Here is a 19,852-nt window from a genome sequence, read left to right as displayed (position 1 = left end):
TCAGACTGCCTACAGCAGGGCTGGACACTGGGGGTTGGTGTCCACGTGGAGCAGTCCCCTGAGGCCACCTGGCACCACAGTGCTGAACATGCTTCTGGCCTAAATGAAAGACATAATGCAAATTGAGAGTTAGTGGTGAGGAAAAGGGACGGATGGTCTCCTGAGAAGATACGACTGCTCTAAGCGCGGATGGATCTCATGCCATGGCCTAAAAATATGTAAAGGTTAAAAGGTGAAGCTCAACGGGCAGAATTTCAGCGAGAAATTGACAAACACACCACTAGAGAGGTCTGTGTTAACAGACCACTGTCAGAAAGTGAGAGAGGTACAAGTTAGTAAAGACTCAAAATGGGAAGAGTGGAGGAAACAAGCTGGGGCAGACAGAGCCCTGCCTGTGGTGGCCGAGCTCACGCCCAGAGCTGAAGCACGAGCTGGCCTCAGGCGGTCTCAGAAGATGGCCAGACCTCACCCTTCTACAAACCACATTTTCCGTTACACAGTTTTAAATCCGTAGTAGAAAAAAGCATAAGAAAGCTTAAATTTTTCAATTGATTATAAGGAGCACATGCACTAAAAAGGTGAAGAGAATAATCAATTGTGAAATGATCAGAAATGAACGAAAAGGAGAATTTCATATCAAACCCTGTGCAGTGCAGCTAACGCAGCACTTATGGGTGAGAGTATAGACACAGCTGCTGTGTTGTAAAACTAGAAAGACAGCCATCAGTAAGTCTGAATCCGCAGGAAGGATGTCAGCCCCAGGGGTCGAGGCACAGCTGAGGAGCTGGTGTGTGCAGCCCCCCTGCCACCTCAGCCTGCAGACCTCTCTTGCCAGGAGTCAGGGGGATCAAAGTCAGCTTTTTCCTGCACCCCACTTTCTCGAAATAGAAAATAGTGAACTAGAAAATGAATCGCCCATAGCACAGATTAACACAAGTGAGGCATACTGCGCTGAAGATTATATAAACCAATCAAGACTGAACAAAAGAGAGAATACTTGTGATGATGTTGGGAGCAGAGAGGGGGTGTTATTTGAATCATACTGGATAACAGCTTCATGATAGTACGTTGGAAAACAGGAGAAACAGATGCAAATACTCAGTTGTAGAACGACTTCAGTTACCAGAATCAGCTGAGGAGGACAGTCCCAGTCATCATCCCAAAGGCATCGGGCTCAGAGAGTTTTACGGGCAAACTGTACCAAGGCGTCACGAGTAAACCATCTTAATGTGTGGCACAGGCTGGGGAAAAAAGAGAAACTACTTGGCTTATTTGATGAAGTTCGTCCAGAGGTTTTTATAGGCAAGTTTTAATAAACCTTCAGAGAATAATCTTCTAGAAAGAATTTCAGAGGACAGAAAAAGTCTGGGGGATTCACATTAGGAGGTTAGCCTGATAAAATCACCAAACGTTGTCCAGGATGTGGGTGCTATGGTGAGGAGCACAGGGTCTGGAGCCAGAAACCCTGGCTCCAGTCCATCCCTGCAGCTTCCGGCTGCTTGACCACAAGCTGTCAGCGCCTCTGCCTGGACTGCCTCGTGAGAGTGCTGGGAGGGTGGCTGATCTGACACACAGCACTCAGCACAAGGTCAGTGCATCGTTAGGCCGAGGATTCTCCTGCCCTTTGGACAGGAGTGGAGACAGATAGCCAACTTGGAGCACAGTTTGGCAGTTCTAGAGATCTACCCTGGAGAAACCCACATGCTAGCATTCAGGGGGACATGTGTAAGAATATGCTGGCAGTGTTGTTTATAATAGTAACAAATCTGCCTGCTAACAGAAGAGTTTGTGGTGTGTTTATATACTGGCATTTACATACCAATGAAAAGTAGTAAAAAAACAAAACAGTAATAAACATTATCTGCCAAATGACTGTTTCTCAAAATTGCAATGTGGAACAAACACAGCAAGTAGCAAAATGCATAGGATACATGTATACAGGTTTTAAATGTGCAAAGTAACACAGTATAATGCTAATGGAGGCTCAAATATGTAACAAAAAGTGAGAGCTTGTGTGGGAGTAGTGAAGTCTAGATTTGAGACTGCAGCATTGAAGGGGGTGCAGAGGTAGGCACTCTTCTCAGATATTTCCTTTCTTTTTCACGTGTCTCTGAGGCATCGTGCACACATTCAGCAAGTGCTTGCAGAAGGTACACAGGGGTTATACGGGCGATTTTCTCTTGTATGTGATGTCTCTGCTTTTTAATATGCTGTCTAGGTTGGTCATAGCTTTTCTTCCAAGGAGCAAGTGTCTTTTAATTACATGGCTTCAGTCACCATCTGCAGTGATTTTGGAGCCCCCCAAAATAAAGTCTCTTAACTGTTTCCATTGTTTCCCCATCTATTTCCCATGAAGTGATGGGACCAGATGCCATGATCTTCATTTTCTGAATGTTGAGCTATAGTCCTGAGCAAATGCATAGTCCAGCTTAAGGCCTTAGGAATAGATGACAGTGTGGCTGAGTCTTGTTTGCTTGCTTGCATCACTTTGCCGTCCCCAGCCGCATCTAATGGGCTCTTGTGTTGCTCAAGGTTGGGAAAAGCGGAAACATTCCAGCAGGCACAACCGTGGACACGAAAATCACCCACCCAACTGAGTTTGACTTCTACCTGTGTAGTCATGCTGGCATCCAGGTGAGGACAGGGGGTGGACAGTCTCAGTGTGTCTGAGACGTCATGCATGCATTCAGCAAACGCTTGCAGAGCACAGGCCATGTGCCAGGCACTCGAGTGGGCACTGGGGACGTGGTGGTCAGCAGTGAGCCTGGGGCTCCGGCAGTCCTGAGGGGAGGCTGGCGGGTGATCACTGGACCGTGGGGGCTCAGCACCATGTGGTGCTATCAGGGGGCAGGAGAGATGAGGTCCGGTGGCGAGGGCAAAGGCCTGGCAGGCTCGACGGGACCAGGGGCGTCCCTGTGTGCCAGGGCTCGGCGAGCACTCGGGGGTCAGGGGACTAACTGAGGGGTGGGGTCGGCCTCGCATGCCCACCTCACAGGTGAACAGCAGGGCCACATGGGCATGCCTTGTCCCTCCCAGTTAAGAGACCCGCAGCCTGCCAGGAGCCATCCTGGGGGAGCGGTGCCCTGTGCGGCCATGCCTGCTGTCAGCACTGTGCCACCCCGATGCGAGGCTGTGCCCTGTGGGAGGGGGGCTCCTGGAGGAAGGGCTGAAGTCCCCTCCTGAGGGATCTGATCTAAACTTGGAGGATCACTGTGGACTCCGTACTTTGGACATTCCATGGGAACCACACACTGCCAAGGCCCTGGAACAGGGCATGGCCAACTGGCCGTGGGTGCGTCCAGCCTGCAGCCTGTGGGCACAGCCGAAGGCTGAGTGGGTTGTACATCTTTAAAGCGTTGTTGAAAAGGAGGAAGAGGAGTGTGGCTCAGAGAATGCGGAGACTCCCGTGGTGTTTCCTGTGGCAGCTTCCATGTCCGGCGGGCACCTCGCCCATACCGGCCACCCGGTGTCCATCACCATCTCTTTCCTGGCCTTCCGCCTCCGGGTGGTTCTCCGGCCCTCCACGGCCTCCAGTTCGGTTGCAACCAGCCTTCCCCCTTGCTTTCCTGCGCAGGCCGTCTCCACTGAGGGGATCTCACTTCTGAGACAATTCTGTGACAGGACGAGCCTCTGGGGCCCAGCCCCGCCCTGTCCTCAGCACAGCCTCTGACGCTGATGCCCCGCTGCCCGTGGGCCCCGTGACCACCCCGGGTTAAAAGTGGGTGCAGACTGTGGCTCCTCAGAGGACAAGCAGGCCTGACTCCCACTAGCTCTGGGAGCCTCAGCACAGACGGTGGAGGCAGCAGCACCCGAGTGGGGGCGTCAGGAAGGACCAGCCGGCTGGGTCATGTGGCAGCCGGAGAAAGCCCTTCCCCCTGCTGACCGGCCATGGGTGCCCTGCCAGGCAGGGCAGCGGCCCTCGGGCACCCCCACTTTGCGGGGGAGGAAGGGGGTAGGTGACCAGCCTACCTCCTTCAGTTTCAAATGTTTCCAGACTACACACACTGCACAAAATAAATACATGATCAAACTCCTATTTAAAAGGCAATAATGTATAACTTATTAGAGATTTTTTTCTTGTCTCTATAAATGAAACATCGTAGAGAACCTAAGGTATACAAATATTGTCCTCAGAACAGCTTCTTCTGTATTTTTGTCTTTCCTATGATTTCCTGTGCACAAGTGAATATGTGTGTGGTCTGTATTTTACCAGTAGGCGGTCATTTGATGATACACTGTAAGTAATAGAAACCTTTTCTCGTCACCGTGCGTCCTCCGTGACGCTTGCGCTGCGGGCGGAAGCACGGCTTCTCAGCACACCTGGGCAGGTGAGTCCTGGCCTCTCTGGTCCGTGTCTGCCTCTCACCCTCTGACCTGCTTTCAGGGAACAAGCAGGCCCTCGCACTACCACGTGCTCTGGGATGACAATCGCTTCTCTTCCGACGAGCTGCAGATCCTCACCTACCAGCTGTGTCACACCTACGTGCGCTGCACACGCTCTGTGTCCATCCCGGCGCCGGCATACTACGCTCACCTGGTGGCCTTCCGGGCCAGGTACCACCTGGTGGACAAGGAGCACGACAGGTGGGTGGCATGCCTCTCCTGCCAGGCTCGTTTCCGCAACAGGCTTCGGCAGCTGCTTTTCCAGAGTGGGACACGGGGTCCCCAGTGGCTGGAGCCGATTGTTACGCAGACACCCAAAAGCCAGCATCTTCGCCGCCACTCGCTAGCTGTGTGGCCGTCTTGCCAGAGGGCTGGTGTGTGGTCCTCACTTAGCTATCAGTGTGCTGCCTCGTGATGCATTAAAGGCTGCACTTTCTCTCTCTCTCTCTACCCCCCACCCCCGCAGTGCTGAAGGAAGCCATACCTCTGGGCAGAGTAACGGACGAGACCATCAAGCGCTGGCGAAGGCGGTGCAGGTCCACCAGGACACGCTGCGCACCATGTACTTTGCTTGACATGTTCAGTGTTTCCAACTGTGTACCGAGTAGGATTCACATGAGACCAGCTACACTCAGACCAACAAATGCCCAGCCCTTCCATGACAGCCAGCATCAAACATGACACGTCATCCATTTTAGTAGATTCTCCATTTTCCAGAATGCCTTCCGTCCCAGATTTCAAACTTGGATTTTGAACTGCAGACCTGTATGAGACCCCCATTGTCGTAGGAAATATGGTTTGCCAAAATCTTATAAGCTGCTTATTGAAATAGAGTCCCGTGTTTCCTAAAAATCTCCTAAAACCAGTCTATGAACTCAGGGCTTTAAAACATTTTTAATTTATTTGGTCATTCAATTTACTTATTTTTAACACATGATTCTCTATGAAATTGATGGGCTCAAACTAGCTGTGAACATTCTACAAGAGTGAAAGCAACACAAAACACGTTGTGGTTTTAAAGCCTTGAACATTCTGACGTTGTCACTAAAGTTTATTTCAGAATGATGCCGGCGTGCTCCTGATCTGGCTCCCACCAGCTGTCCGGGACCCAAGGGCAGGGGCCAGGCGAGACGCCCGGGGTCTCTCATTCTGCCACCGGCCGCCTTCCGCTCAGCTCGAAGGAGGGCGCGGTGGCAGAAGATGGGCCGTGTGTGTTTATAACATTTACAGGTCCAGAGAGATTGGCAGACAAGTGCCATTTTAATAAAAAAATTATTTAAAAAAAGAAAAAAGACAACATGCCGACAGTCTAATCATAAGAGCTGTCCTATAGGACTGTGACATTTATTTTCCAAAGTTTCTAAAGAATACGGGTCTGTGGTGATAAATACAGTACAATCCTTTTTCACTGTTATGTCTTTAATGTAAGAGAAAAAATATATATATCTGGTTTGCAGTATTAATGTGGTAGATAGATGCTGTTTTTCATTTTATTGACTACGGGGTGCTTCTTGTGATCTGTTCAGCATATCAAGAGAGTTCTGGAGCCCTGACCACCCCTTGTGGTTCTCAGTGCTGAAGTGCAGGAGTATGCGGTTGACTCTGAGTGCCCGCGGCCCGCCCCTGAGTGCTGAGTGCCCAGCCTGGACCCTCCGGGGGCCTGGGTGTGCTCCCAGCAGTCGCTCCCCCTCCCCCCCCCCCCCCCCCCCCGTGTGTCACTCAGCCGATTAAGCACAAATGGAATGTATGTGTCCTTCCACTCCCGGAACGAGTCCGTGCAGCAGCGTGCACCTCTCTGGGTGTGGTTTGTTAGCCAAGCGTCATAGGATCTATGCACTGAAACTAGAGAAGGCTGTTGGCGGTGGCCCTCTGCCGGACGCGAGGCCAGTGGTCTGCGCAGGAGCGCTGCCCTCCGGGGGTGGCGGGAGAGGCAGGCCCTTCTGCTAGGATTTGCGTCCTGGCCCCAGACGTGGTTTCGCCAATCGAGAGCCGTCGCACTAAGAGTAGTGTTGTGGGCGGCTCGACGAGCTCCGCTGCGCTAAGTTGGCTTTCTGTCCTCGCAGGCAGCTGTCACAGAAACCAAATCCACGATCAGTACAGAGTCCAAGGAGACGAGCCTTCCCCTAGCGCTGCGTCCTGTCTATAGGTTTCCTCGGGCCCTGCGATGGCCCCGTCCATCCAGGCCTGACACTGACCTCTGGCGCTGGGGTGTCTCCTGCTGGGCTGAGCGCCTGCCTCCGTCTTGTGCAGGGGCTCTGAGGGGCCAGGAGGGGTGGGGACACGCCGTGGGGGACGCTTGGCCTGGATTTTGGGGGCAGCGACAAAGGGATGACTATTTGTATCAGTATAGCTCAGAGTGGTGTGTGTGTGTGTGCGTGAACGCACACGTGTGTGCACATGTGGGTGTCTTATTAATGGCATTAGTCTCTTCTTGCTGTATCTTTTTTTTTTCTTTTTAAATGACAGAAGCCTCTGCTTAAAGAAATGTTGCAATTCCCTGTCATTTTATTATCAAGTGGCACTTTCTCCTATTCCGAGGGACACCAGTAAAGTACACTCTTGACTTAAATTACTGGGAGCATTCAAGCAAAGGAGGGTATCTTTTCACTAAAATATTTTTAAAGTCTTCAATGAGGTTAGTTTTCAGCCATGTTCAGTATCATGTAGAACTGTGTCTCTCCAAGGTATGTTTTACCACTTGCAACAGGATCTCGGGAGGTCGGGGCGGCGGTGGTAAAAAAAAACCTCAGTTTCCCGCGCTCGCTGCCGAGTCAGAGCCTCCAGGGCGGGTGGCTGGGCATTGAGTTTGTCACCATCAGCTAGGGGCTTGGGCTGCCTGGAGTCTGAGAACTTCTGATCTAGAACCTTCTGGAGAGGAAGCTCCCCCAGGCACCCCTTCTGGCAGTGCAGGAAGACGTCTTCCTGAGCTAATGCTTTGGGGAACACTACAGGCTGGCAGAAAATGAGACCTAAATTCTTAAAAAAAAAAAATCATTTTGAAGAAAAGTTTTCTTTCTAGAGGGCCAAAGTACTTTGAGAAGGGTACTTTTTACAGCCCTAGGCTTGTTTTATGAAGTTTTTACTAAAGAGCATTCGTAAACCAGACGTCTCCAGCTGGGGTAGCTATATACCTTGGTGCATGTCTGATGGCTCAGATTTCAAATGGCTGTAGTTACAGTTTCTCAGGTAAAGAACTGTTTCCCCAAATTCCTACCAATCCTCCCATTATTAAGATAAGTTCTGAGTCAGCGTGAAACCTCAGAGTACAGTAGAGTGAGTTCAAGCCCTGCTCACATGGAAGCCGAGAGGGGCCCCTGCCTGCCTGAGCAGGTCATGCCCACCCAACCCAGAGTGACCTCGAGGCCGCCCCGAGAGGGGCTCCGGGCACCTCCGGGCTCCGCCCATGTTTGAAGGGTTTCCTGAGGTCCGTGCAGGTTGCAGAGGTGTCCGCTCGCTGGCTTTGCCCCACCCCACTGTTAAGGAAGGTGTGCCTTGCTTTAAGCAGACTGAATGTGAAAATTGTGATGTAGAAATCTGGATTCATTTGCAAGGAAAACTGGGATTTATCTCATCTCTTTAGAAGAGGTGTCTGAATTAGATTCTTATCCTGGTACTCTTCCTAATGTATTTGGTAACATTCACCTGAAGAAAAGTTAATGTAGTCCCCTCCCTTCACCACTTCCTAGTCTGTTCGAGGGGCTCTCGCCCTGATTGCTAAGTGATGAAAGAAACCCAGGGAGCGATGTGGGTCGCCATGAGGAGAGCCCTCTGGCCCTGCTGAGATGCCATCCTGCTGCTGGTGTACTTCCTTTGATAAGCTCAGATGTCCCCGGTTCAGATAGATTTTGTAAAAACTGGGCATACCTGTACCTTTAGAAAGGGATTGTTTGGGTTTTGGTTTTCTGTTTTAAAAAGTCTTCACAGATACACTTGATACTACATTTTAGGGTCTGCCTCTTCTTTTCAAGATTGTGTTGCTTTTCGGTAGCATTCTCACACTCCGTGCATGGGTGTTTGCACCCTGGAACCACGAGACATCCCTGGCCACTTTGTGGCCTTCCCCGGGAGGGCCTGGTCAGAGGTCGAGTGATCTCTGTGTGCTGTGTGAAGTTGGCCGCAGTCAGTGCTGTGACTGATGTTTACCCCAGCGTGTGCTCCTTAAAAGAGACAATTCAAGTTCAGTTACTACAGCAGGGTTGTGGGGGGTGGGTATTGATATATATTGTACGTTACTGTTATTGTTGTTAAATGCAAATGTTGCTATTTATTTTTTTTTTCCTTTCTGCTCTGGTTTGATTTGCCTGATAATGGATATTCCCGTGCATGTGGTACCTGGTGAATATGATAGAAATTATTTCCCCTAACTTTTATAAATTACCTGATGTTTACCTTCGAGTTTGCTGGATGATTTATTTTTGAAAGCCACAAATGTAATTTTTCTGGATGAATTGTTTTTCTTATATATGCAGCGGTGTAATTTTGCATTGATCTGCAGGGTGATTTAAATTTTATTTTTACAAGGCAGTTTTTCAGGCAGATTATATATTTGATACAATACGTTAAGGGTAGGCCAGCCAAGCGTCCTGCAGCGGGGAGACCAGACTGCCTCGAGGAGGCCTCTGGAGGCCGGGGCGGCTTCTCTCGGCCGCTCGGTGCCAGGCAAGCGCTCGGCTTGCTTCATGGAGCCGTCCCTCGGGATCTGACGGAATCCTTGAGTGGGACTTTGATCTGTTGGACAGTTCAAAGGATTTTTTCATGGGCATTTTCCTACACCTAAGGCAGTTCCATTAGGAGGAGCTTTAGAAGCTGACATAATCCAGACAGTGGACAATCCCAGTGGCCCGGACAAGCCATAGAATTTCCCTGTGACCTCTAACTCATCTCTCACGCTCATGAGAAAAGGAATGTACAAATAAATAGAAACTTCCTCAGTGCTCATACACCTCACTTTCAGAATGCAGATACCTTATTTATATTTAAAGCCCTCCCCCAAAGCAACCAAGACTATTCTCTCCAGCTGCCGTGCCAGCAGTCGCGGCTGCAGTGACGTTTCTCAGTGTAGACACCGTGCACGTGTGACTATGTAATAGGGCTGTCCGTGTTACACACACATGCTGACTTTTTGTAAGGAAAATTTTCAACTCAAAATAATTGCACTGATTTTTTGACAGCTTCCTTTTTATTATGTCCAACTTTGCATCTGCTGTACTTGTTTGAAATGATTGTAAATAGACTTAGGATAGCAGAAATGGTGTGAGACAACGCGTTGCTTTGTTCAGTGACTCTGCCATGTTTTCCAGTGTTACGTGTTAGAGCTGTGTGGGCTGCCCGCTGCCCTGCCCCCTCTGCAGCCGTGTCTTTGTGTGCGTGTGTGTGTGTGCGTGTGTGTGTGTGTGCGCACATACGTGTTGACCATTCATGAAGGACAAGTTAGCCTCTTCGCCGTCTTTTTCTGGAAGGAAGTTTGTGGTCTATCGGAAGGAGAGTGTGCTCCCTCCTTGCGGTCTGAAGATTTAATTCTAAGAGGATTAGTTGTAAATCCCTTGAATACTTCTGGTCTGTTTAATTCCTTGTTATTTGCCATGACTCCCTAAAGCATTTGCTTCTACCTCCATCCAGCATTTGACAGCTTGGAGAGGAAGTGTCTGAACGGCCAATGTTATTAGCGAGTCACAGTCCCCTTGCTTCTCTTTGGTCAGCCGTCATTTGAAAGCCATGAGGTCGCTGTTGTGTCAGAACTGTCATCTGTGGCTTAATCTGTAGATGCCAGGCAGACCTGGACCCCAGTGCTGTCCGTTCCTCCAGGCCTCGTGCGTTGGCCAGGTGAGAAGTGTGGGCTCTAGCCCAGCATGTGATTCTACTTGTGGGCGGGCTCCCCAGTAGCAGACACACAGAGGAGCTTTCACACCCACGCAGCCAGTCACCTGAGTGTGTGTTCCCGTCACGTTGACGCCATCTCGGTGCCCTCATTTAACGCTTTTTTTTGGATGTTTTGCCATTTTGTTGTCTAAAGTGAATGTATTGGCTTAGCCATATCACTACAGAAGGTGGTTTCTCATAAGTACCTTTTAGTATAAAAATAAGTAAATTAACGCAGATAAAGGCTACCTCTGAATTCTTAACAGGTTCATGTTTGCTTTTAAGCTTAGCTGTCCACACTGAAAATAGCCAAAATGTTGCCTGAAAAAACAGAATCGTGAACACCTCTCTGTTCAGTTCTGGCTTGAACATTGCGTGCCATACTGTGACCCCCGGGCAGTCCCCTCCCCGCACCCGGCTGTCCGGGTGGACCAGGGACTCCTCAGGGCTGCCCGGCTCCGACGTGCTGGGACTCTCGGTGGCCGGCAGGAAGGAAGCGAGAGGGCCCTTCTGCGTCGCCCTCGGGTGCAGGGCCGTGGACGGTGGGACCTGGAAGGGACCCGCTGTCCTGGCATTTCCCTGTCCTATCTGATGTAAGGAAGCACTTTTTCTTTCCTGCTTTATTTATGAATGGGTTGAAAGTGGCTCCTTCTCTCTTCTCCCTTTTTGTACACTCTATAAAATCACAAAGGTGCTTAAACACCAACTCTCGTGCAAATAGTTCTTTTACAGCAGCTGCATGGTTTCAAAATGCAGTGCAGGTGTCAGTGACCTCTGACTTGGGAACCCTTGAGTGCTGTCACTCCATACTTTAAAATGAGCCAAGGTTCAAAAGCAAAATGTTCTGTTCAAATCCAAGGCCGTTTGTTGAGAGGAGCACAGGGGCCAGGGCAGCAGCATCCTGAATGGGCGGCGGTTCCCGCTGCCGGTGCCCCGGACCGGACGCCCCCTGCGGGGCGGCTGGCCTGGGAGAGCTTGACATCCCGTGTGATTTACCACTTTGCCGTCAGAAATGTGCTGTGCCCACACGCTGCTGTGGGATTATCAGGCTCACCCTCTGCTCCTTTGCATCTTTTCTTTAGGTTCCTCGTGTTCTCATCTTCAGAAGGTGAGCATTTGCTCCTAAGTCTGGAGGGACAGGCGTCTGGGTGGGAGGGGGCGGCTCCGAGCTCCTCTGGATGCACCTCAACCTTGACTTTGCCCCAGAGAGGTTCCAGGGGCACCATTAGGAGGAAGCCCTTGCCTTTAACGCCACATGCTGTGCTATAATTCCCAGAGCGCCAAGTGCCCTTTGCAGTCTTAAGAATGTGCAGTTCTGCAGTCGCGCTGTCCTACAGGCAGACCACCCCAAGGGGCATGGGCGTGGGGGGTGCCTATGGGGGTGCCCGCCGCGTCCACTGACCCACTTTAGCCCAGTGGTTGCTGGGCTCTTCAGTGACTCGGTTTGCAGCCAGAATCGCAGGCAGGGTTTTCCAGTGGCCCCCTGGGGTCCCAGCATGGGTCTGCTCCCTCCTCACCACTTTTGCGCTCATGAAAGGTCACTAAAGATGAGGGAACTGAAGGAGATTATTGGTGCTTTTGTTCACATGTTTCTGTCTTACTGGTTGATGTGAGAAATGCAGTGTGTTAGACCTTAGATGGCCCTGGTGGTGTGACTGAGGGTTGAGTCCTCACCTTCAGACAGTCAGAGGAGGCTAGTTACAACTTGCTTGGAACTAGTTACAACTTTCTAGTTACAACTTCCTTGGATGTGAGTAGTTCAGAGTTAAAGCTAAAACACCAAATACTGACTACCCCCCTCCCCATGTGTCTCTGGGAACTTCGTTCGTGTTCAGGCCAACCTCATTCAGTACTTCTGGAATCTTCAAGGTCCTCAGACCTGGGAGTCGATCCCAGGATCGACTTGACAGAACTGGGTGCGTGTAGGGAGCGCTGGGTTCCTCTGGGCTCCAGAGATGCTGGCAACAACCCTAGGTGTGGGTGAGGGCAGCCCCTCGCCCAGCAGGCAGGTGGTGCCCAGGCCTCCCTGGCCTCTGGTGGTGCCAAGTGGAGCACGTTCTGGAGACCCCATCTCAGCCTCTGTGCCTTTCGCGTCCAGTCCTCGGGGTCCTTTCGGAATTGCATCAGGCTGCGTTGTTGGAAGGAAGCTGGCCCTCTGCCCTAGAAGCTGCTTCTGCTCCTTGGCTCCCACGGACGGCCCCGTGCAGGAACCACTGGGTTCTGGCTGGGGGCTCCTTCCAGGCCCTGAGCACATCTGTCCACAGCACCTCTCTGTCAGTCAGGCGCTGACCGTGACCGCCAGCCAACCTGGGGGTTTTGCTCTCACAGTCACTCGTCGAGAATGTTGAGTGTTAACGGAACGAGACTGTTTTCAGGAAGGAACTGGAGCTGGCATTGTGTCTTTGTGAAATGCGTGTGAAGACTCGGAGGCCGGGTGCCGGAGCACTCATTGTGGTGGTTTGTAACGTGGGGGAGTGGTGTCACCTGGAGCTGTGCATGCAGGACTCAGGCTCTGCCGCCTCGAAGATGTAGGTTTTGGCTCTGACTTTTCCAAGCCAGGTATTGAGTTGAGCAGATTTCTTGGCTGATGGTCCAGTTAAAAGCCACCCTTCTCTGTCAGTGGATGGTTTTAAGTAGGGGAAATGACCCAATGTTATTTAAACTTAAAAGGCCTTCTTGGTGGCCATTCTTGGTCCTTCCCTCTCCCCTCACTCTCCCTCCTGAAAGGCAAAGGCGCCAGCCGGCATGGGGGCTGGACAGCAATGACTTTGGGTTCCTCTTCAAAGCCGGATACACATGTGACTAGAATCCTGGGAAGTCTGCAGTTTAGCACTAACTGAAAGTTGCCTCCTGAGTTTGATCGTGGATTTTAAATGTAGTTGTTCAAGATATCAACTCATGTTTTGTAATTATAGAGGCAAATGAGTTTTTACTTTTTAAAGAGTTTTAAGGGAATAATTGTGAGTTTCTGTGCAGCAAAGTGGCTAATTACTCATTAAACATAAGAATGTAGTGTCTAAATCCAGATTTTTTCTTACCTCTGGTACACTTTAGATTGCTTACCTAGTATGTATTGAGGGGTTTTTGACCCTGAGTTTTATCAACTTTTCTAGTTTTATTTTATTTTTATAAAATAATTGAAAAAAACCAAAAATGAATTCAAAAGTTCCATAGGTAGATCTTTCCCCTTAATTTCCCCCCATGCAAAAAAAAAAAAAAAAAAAATTTTAGAAAGACATTTTGAATCAAAATGTATTATGACCATGTAAAGTTTACTGTTTTCTAAGAAGCTGAGCAGCTAAAGGGCCTCATTCCAGGTGGTACTGTGTGTGCCGTCTGCGGACGCGGTTGCCTGTGCGGTGGGTCCACGTGGCAGTGTCTGTGCTTGGTGTAGAGACCGTGCAGTGCTGTTGTGTAAATGGACAGTTCCTGTATAAACTAGTGTTTATATGCATTGGCCTCTGTATAACTTTTCATTTGCTACATGAATTGTAAAATTAAATATGAAATTATAATACCTGCTAAATACGATTCTGAGGCTTCCTGTCCTTGTCTTTTAGTTTAATACCATTCTGTGTGTTTTGAGGATGTTCCATGCTTGCATGATGCTAGGTGGTAACGCCACTTTAAATTAAGCCTTAATCAGATATTAAATTTGTAAGTTTCAGAGTATGCAAAAATACTAGGCAGAATGAGTTTAAACTGTTCAGATCAAGATGCTATATCTTAATTCAGCAAGTCTTTTCTCCGGAGTTACAAAGGGAAACTTTCACTGATACAGCGCTCGCTCGCTCTCTGGTCTGGCTGCTGCCATTGCTTGATGAAAATGGACCATTGTGCATTTCTGTGGCAGTCAGTCAAAGACCTGTTCTGAAAGTCTTGAGACTTTGTCAGGGTTATTTTTAAATGTTTGATTTTTTTTTTTTTTTTCCCTCCAGTTTGAGATGTTTTTATGGCTGATGGAGAGTATGATTTGGGTATAAATCTTTGCAGACCTGCTCATGTTCTAAGCTTTCTTCAGGTAGTGCCACCTGTCATTGTTTCTGCTTACGATTAAATGGGTTTTTGTTTTTGTAAAAGCATCTTAAATTTAGACATAAAATGGAGGGGACCCAGCTTTCTTTACAATGTGGATCTACCTCAGTTAAACAGTTGGGTGCTATTTACTAAGCCTGTCAAACTAAATTGGAAAAAGTAACAAAACAGTGAAATATATAACTCCACACAAAGCTTGAAAACATAATTTCCGTTTATTTAATAATATTTTTATTTATTTTGTGCCTTTCGTGTTTAATCCTAATACATTGAAAAAATCAGTATGAAATTAAATATTTTATATTGTACATGGGGAGAAAAAGCCCAATTGGCCATGGAATCTGAGAGATCACCCCAGCTAACTACTAACACATATTGGAATCCCAACTGCCCTCTTGTGACAAGAAAAAAATTATGCCCAAGAGCAAATATGACGTTTTACAAGCAAATTTCAGACTCTTCTATGCATATATTTGTAGCTATCACTTCATTTTCTGTGCCAATGAAGGGGCGGCCAAAACAACTCACACACTCTTGTCCTTGCTTCTCTCATCGCGCAGGCCCCCACCCCCGCCCTGGGCGTATTTTATAAGTTCATTTCATAAGCAACGGATGGACTGTTGTCGACTGAGTCTCTCCCGACCTCCTGGTGGGGGTGCTGATAGCCATCGACCGAGGAAGGGAGAGCCCTTGGCTGTGGGGGAGGGGAGCAGGGGTGCTGTGCAGCACCCCAGGATTTCTGTGAGTTAGGAAAGCTTTCTGGCAGGTGAGAAAATAAGATAGGAGATCGATGACTTTCCATGCTTTTATATTTGGCAGTTTACAAGTCTAGACTTTTCCTACTATGGCAATCTTTTTTAATTCTTTGGAGGTAACACAATATTTTGGAGTCTTAAGAATTTGATTTTATACCAATAAGAAATAAAAATTAGGGATCTTTCCTGTAGTATATAGTTTTACTATTTTAAAGAGATCTCTGAATTTTACAAGAGAACCAACATTCCTTAGTGGCAAAACTCTGAAGGTTGATTTGGGAGGCTTTTTGCTGCAGGATCTCAAAAAAATTGGGATGATTCTAGTTAAATGTTTTTTAATTTTTAAACTTCCATCAGGTCAATACGTAAGCTATATTTTGTAAAGAGTAAATCATCCTTTAGTATGCTGCATGTAAAGATCAGCGTTGTTGCACTTTCTCAATAATAATAAATGCCCTACAATTGGCTCATCAGTAAGCATTTTGTTTTTTACCTAACAAGAGTACTTTGGGGCAGGTGATTAAATTTATATAGGTACCTCAAGAAAAAGAACCTGAATATGCTGCATTTTGTTTCTTTAGCTTGTATATGTAGCATTTTGTTCTGCTCTTATTTTTTTGTTTAGATATATGCTTTTTGGACCCCAACAGGCTGTTGAAGAGATCTTAAAGTTACTCTTGTAGGGTTACAGTATCTACAGTATCCTTTTTTTTTTTTTTTTAACTTACTGCAATATCTGGTTCAAAGGTTGCCCACCAGGAGATTAATACTTTACCCAAATACACCTGAGAAAAAGGATACCATGTTTATAAGCAGACAATAATGTTTCTAATCCTTTCTGTTCATGCTGCTTTCTTACTTTTCTCCATATCACCAAGAGGTTGGATGACTTACTTCTAAGGTCAGACTTAAACATCATGGCATCTTAATGTTTTCAACACAGACCTCACAAACTCGCCATTGAGTAAAGTAGCATGACCCTAAAGGTGTTGCTGGCGCTAAGCAGCCGCGTCCATCCGGGCTCTGAAGAGCCGGTCTCGACACTTCTGTGTTCCCAGCACTCACCCTAAACTGAACAGACGGGGAGTGGTCTTAATTGACAAAGACTAAACTGGTGAAGAAAGCTAAAGGCTGAGACACTGAGCATCTATGGTGGTGTTTAAGCTTAGCTGGGTCCTTTCGAGTTTGTTTTACAGCTTACTAGGTTAAGTAGTTTGCACTATTTTTGCAATAAATCCATGGAAAACCTAACAGTTATTTGTTTTGTTTCTTATTGTGTGTATATAAACTAATACTAAAAAGTTTGGCATAGTGTTTTTTTCACCTTACATAACCTTTAACATGCACAGAATGCTGTAAATCTGATAAAATATGATGTGAATGATATTTTATAAAGTTATTTTGTATGGTGTCAATTTTGTTTTGCCTCATACTATGTCAGCAAAAAAAAAAAATAAAATTCCTTGTATTTACAGCTGCCTCTCCCAAAGACCTTCTGTTACTCATGTGTTTATTTGGGGGTTTCCATCCACACAAGTTCAGATTCCAGGCCTCTGAGGTAGAAGCACCCCTTGGGTGACACAAGTCTAGGGCCTTATTTTATACGTTGGGCCCCTTGAGAACTGGGAGTCTGGGGATAAACCTAGGATTGAACCGGATGGAACAAATGTGGTATCCAGGATGAGGTGGGTGTTCCTCCTCTAGCAGCCGTGAGAAAGGGTGAAGTGAAAAGTCATTCAGCTAAACCCCAGTCAAGTGTGAACCCCTGAGCTCCATGCTGTGTGGGATACAGCTGACCGCATCTGGGGCCTGAGCCTGGTGGGTCACTCACCCTCTGCTCGGTGGCCTCCCTCTGGGCTGTCTGACTTCTGTCTGTACTGGAGAGAATATGTCGTGTTGAGAGATAAGGAAGGTAGGAATAAGAAAACAGGAAACTAGCTGAGAATCCCTAGGACAGACACTGAGCTAAAGCAGGCCAAAGTTTGTGTTTTAAAGCTATTTTTTTATTTTTAAGAACAATTAAATAATATGCGTTCACTATAGAGAATGTAAAAATTCAGATAAACATAGAAATGTTAAATTAACAGTAATCACAACACAAAATCACAACCACACAAAACCTGTACCAAATATTTATAGGGCTTTATTTCTAACAAAAAGGGAAATAAGAAAAAGTTTTTCAGATTTTTAAAAAGGAAAAAAAAACGGGGGGAGGGGCAAAGAACAGGAGCAACCCAAGTTGCGAAGTATCCATTCACCTGTGGAGTGGATAAACAAATGGTACATCCATACAAAGAAACCCTACTCAGCAGTAAAAAGGAATGGACTGCTGATACTGCAAGTGCACTACGCTAAAATAAAAAGTCCGATTCAAAGCCTACATACTATATGATTCCATTTATACGACATACGTGCTGGAAAGATGAGTGGGCAAACCATGGTCTGTGGGTGCAGTGTGGCCTGCTATGTTCTTGTATGGCATATAAACTATTGACTTTTACATTCTTAAGTGGTTGTAAAGAAGTCAAAAGATTCCATGAACCATGAAAATCATACAAAATTTAAATCTCAGTGTCCATAAGTTTTCTCAAGTACAGGCACGCTCATTCCTTTATGTGCTGTCTGTGGCTGCTTTTGAACTAGTAAGAGTTGTCTGGCAGTGAGAGATTCTGTAGCCCTTCCAGAAAAAGTCTGGGACTCCCTCTGCCAGGGCGTAGGAGGGGAGCACTGTGCCTCAGTGGCGGCGGTTACATGCTTGCCTCTGTGAGCGCTCAGGACTGCACGCTGGGGCTTCCCCGGGGGCTCAGTGCTAAAGCATTCACCTGCCAATGCAGGGGACACAGGTCTGACCCCCGGTCCAGGAGGATCCCACATGCCCATGTGCCACGACCATTGAGCCTTTGCTAGAGCCCGGGAGCCACAACTACTGAAGCCCCAACAGCCCAGAGCCCGTGCCCCGCAACACAAGAAGCCACTGCAGTGACTAGTCCATGCACCGCAGCTACAGAGTAGCGCCCCCGTTCGCCACGACTAGAGAAAAGCCTGTGCAGCAACGAAGACCCAGCACAGCCAAAAATAAATAAAATTATTTTTTTTTAAACCTGTACATTTAAAAAGTAGATTTTAAAATATTTTAATAAAATTTAAAAACAAGAGGGACAGAAAACAGGAGCGACTGCCTGGGGATAAGGTAAGGAACGAACTTCAGGGGGATACAGAGGAACATCTGGAGGGACGGAATTGTTCTGTATATATTGACTGCTGACACAACCAACAGAATGGACATTAAAGGATGATTTTACTGGATGAAAATTCAAACTCAGTTTTAAAAAAAGACTGAAAAGACACGAGCTAAAATATACCTTAAGTGAATAGAAATAGGGCTTATGGTTTTCTCTTGTGGATAGTAAAAACAATTACTATGAAGGAATAGTAAAAATGATGGAGATCTTCAATAATACAGAATGCTTTGTAATTCTTTTAAGAAAGACATGCTTAGGCAGAGGTAATATTTCTTAGTGTATTTCATTTAATAATGTGATATGAAATTTTTCTCCAGGAATAGAAGTATTAGAAAGTGCTTATTTTTGGACTTCAGTGGCTAAGACTGCATGCAGGCTTCCACTGCAGAAGGCTCAGGTTTGATCCCTGGTTGGGGAACTAAGATCCCACATGTTGGCCAGCCAACGCAGGAGACCCAGGTTCGGTCACTGGGGAATGATTCCACAAGGCTCGGGGCAACTAACCCTGTAAGCCATAGCTACTGAGCCCATATGCACCTAGAGCCCTGCTCTGCAGAGAAGTCACCACAATGAGAAGCCCACAGACCGCAATAGGAGTAGGCCCCTCTGGCCACAACCAGAGAAATCCTAAGCACAGCAACAAAGACTCAGGGCAGCCAAAACTACATTAATTAAAAAAATAGTAATAGAGGGTTCTAAAACTAGTTCCATAAAACAGTTTACTATAAAAATATATACAGCTTTTAAATCAGAACTACAATGAGGTATCATCTCACACGGATCAGAAAAAGTCTACAAACAATAAATGCTGGAGAGGGTGTGGAGAAAAGGGAACCCTCTTACACTGTTGGTGGGAATGAAAACTGATACAGCCACTATGCAGAATAGTATGGAGATTCCTTAAAAAACTAGGACTAAAACTACCATATGACCCAGCAATCCCACTATTGGGCATATATGCTGAGGGAACCATAACTGACATACACCCCAACGCTCACTGCAGCACTACTTACGATAGATAGGACACAGCAGCAACCTAGATGTCCACCAGCAGATGAATGGATAAACAAGCTGTAGTACATACACACAATGGAGTATTGCTCAGCTATAAAAAGGAACGCATTTGACTCAGTTTCAATGAGGTGGACAAACCTAGAGCCTATTATACAGAGTGAAGTAAGTCAGAAAAAGATAAATATTGTACATTAACACATAGATAAGGAATCTAGAAAGACAGTACTGAAGAACCAATCTACAGGGCAGCAATGGAGACGCAGACACACACAAGAGACTTGGACACAGCGGAGGAGGGAGAAGGTGGGATGATTTGAGAGAGTAGCACTGAAACATATACGTTACCATATGTAAAACAGATAGCGGGGATTTTCTGTATGTCACAGGAAATCCAAAGCTGGTGTTCTGGGATAACCTAGAGGGGTGCGATAGGGAGGGAGGTGGAAGGGAGGTTTAAGAGGGAGGGAACATATGTATACCTGATTCATCTTGATGTATGGCAGAAACCATCACAATACTGTAAAGTAATCTCCAATTAAAAATAAAATGCAAAAAAAATACAGC

General features: G+C 47.1%; 1 protein-coding gene across 5 annotated transcripts in view; it reads left to right on the top strand.

Moving 5' to 3' along the window:
* AGO2 (argonaute RISC catalytic component 2) overlaps positions 1–5,842 on the top strand; it is an 83,105-nt gene extending 77,263 nt beyond the window's left edge. For all 5 annotated transcript variants that reach the window (XM_086337452.1, XM_086337453.1, XM_086337451.1 and 2 more), the window contains 3 exons: positions 2,533–2,634; positions 4,385–4,584; positions 4,850–5,842. In XM_086337452.1, coding sequence (XP_086193578.1) covers positions 2,533–2,634; positions 4,385–4,584; positions 4,850–4,958 — 411 coding nt within the window. In that variant the 3' untranslated portion in view covers positions 4,959–5,842. The remainder of the gene's footprint in view (positions 1–2,532; positions 2,635–4,384; positions 4,585–4,849) is intronic.
* The last annotated feature ends 14,010 nt before the right edge of the window (positions 5,843–19,852 follow it).

Source organism: Bos grunniens, chromosome 14 (genome assembly GCF_055505025.1).
Source record: "Bos grunniens cultivar Pamir isolate PY7600 chromosome 14, Bosgru_T2T1.0, whole genome shotgun sequence".
Taxonomy (NCBI): Eukaryota; Metazoa; Chordata; class Mammalia; order Artiodactyla; family Bovidae; genus Bos; species Bos grunniens.
This window is presented reverse-complemented; position numbering and strand designations above follow the sequence as displayed.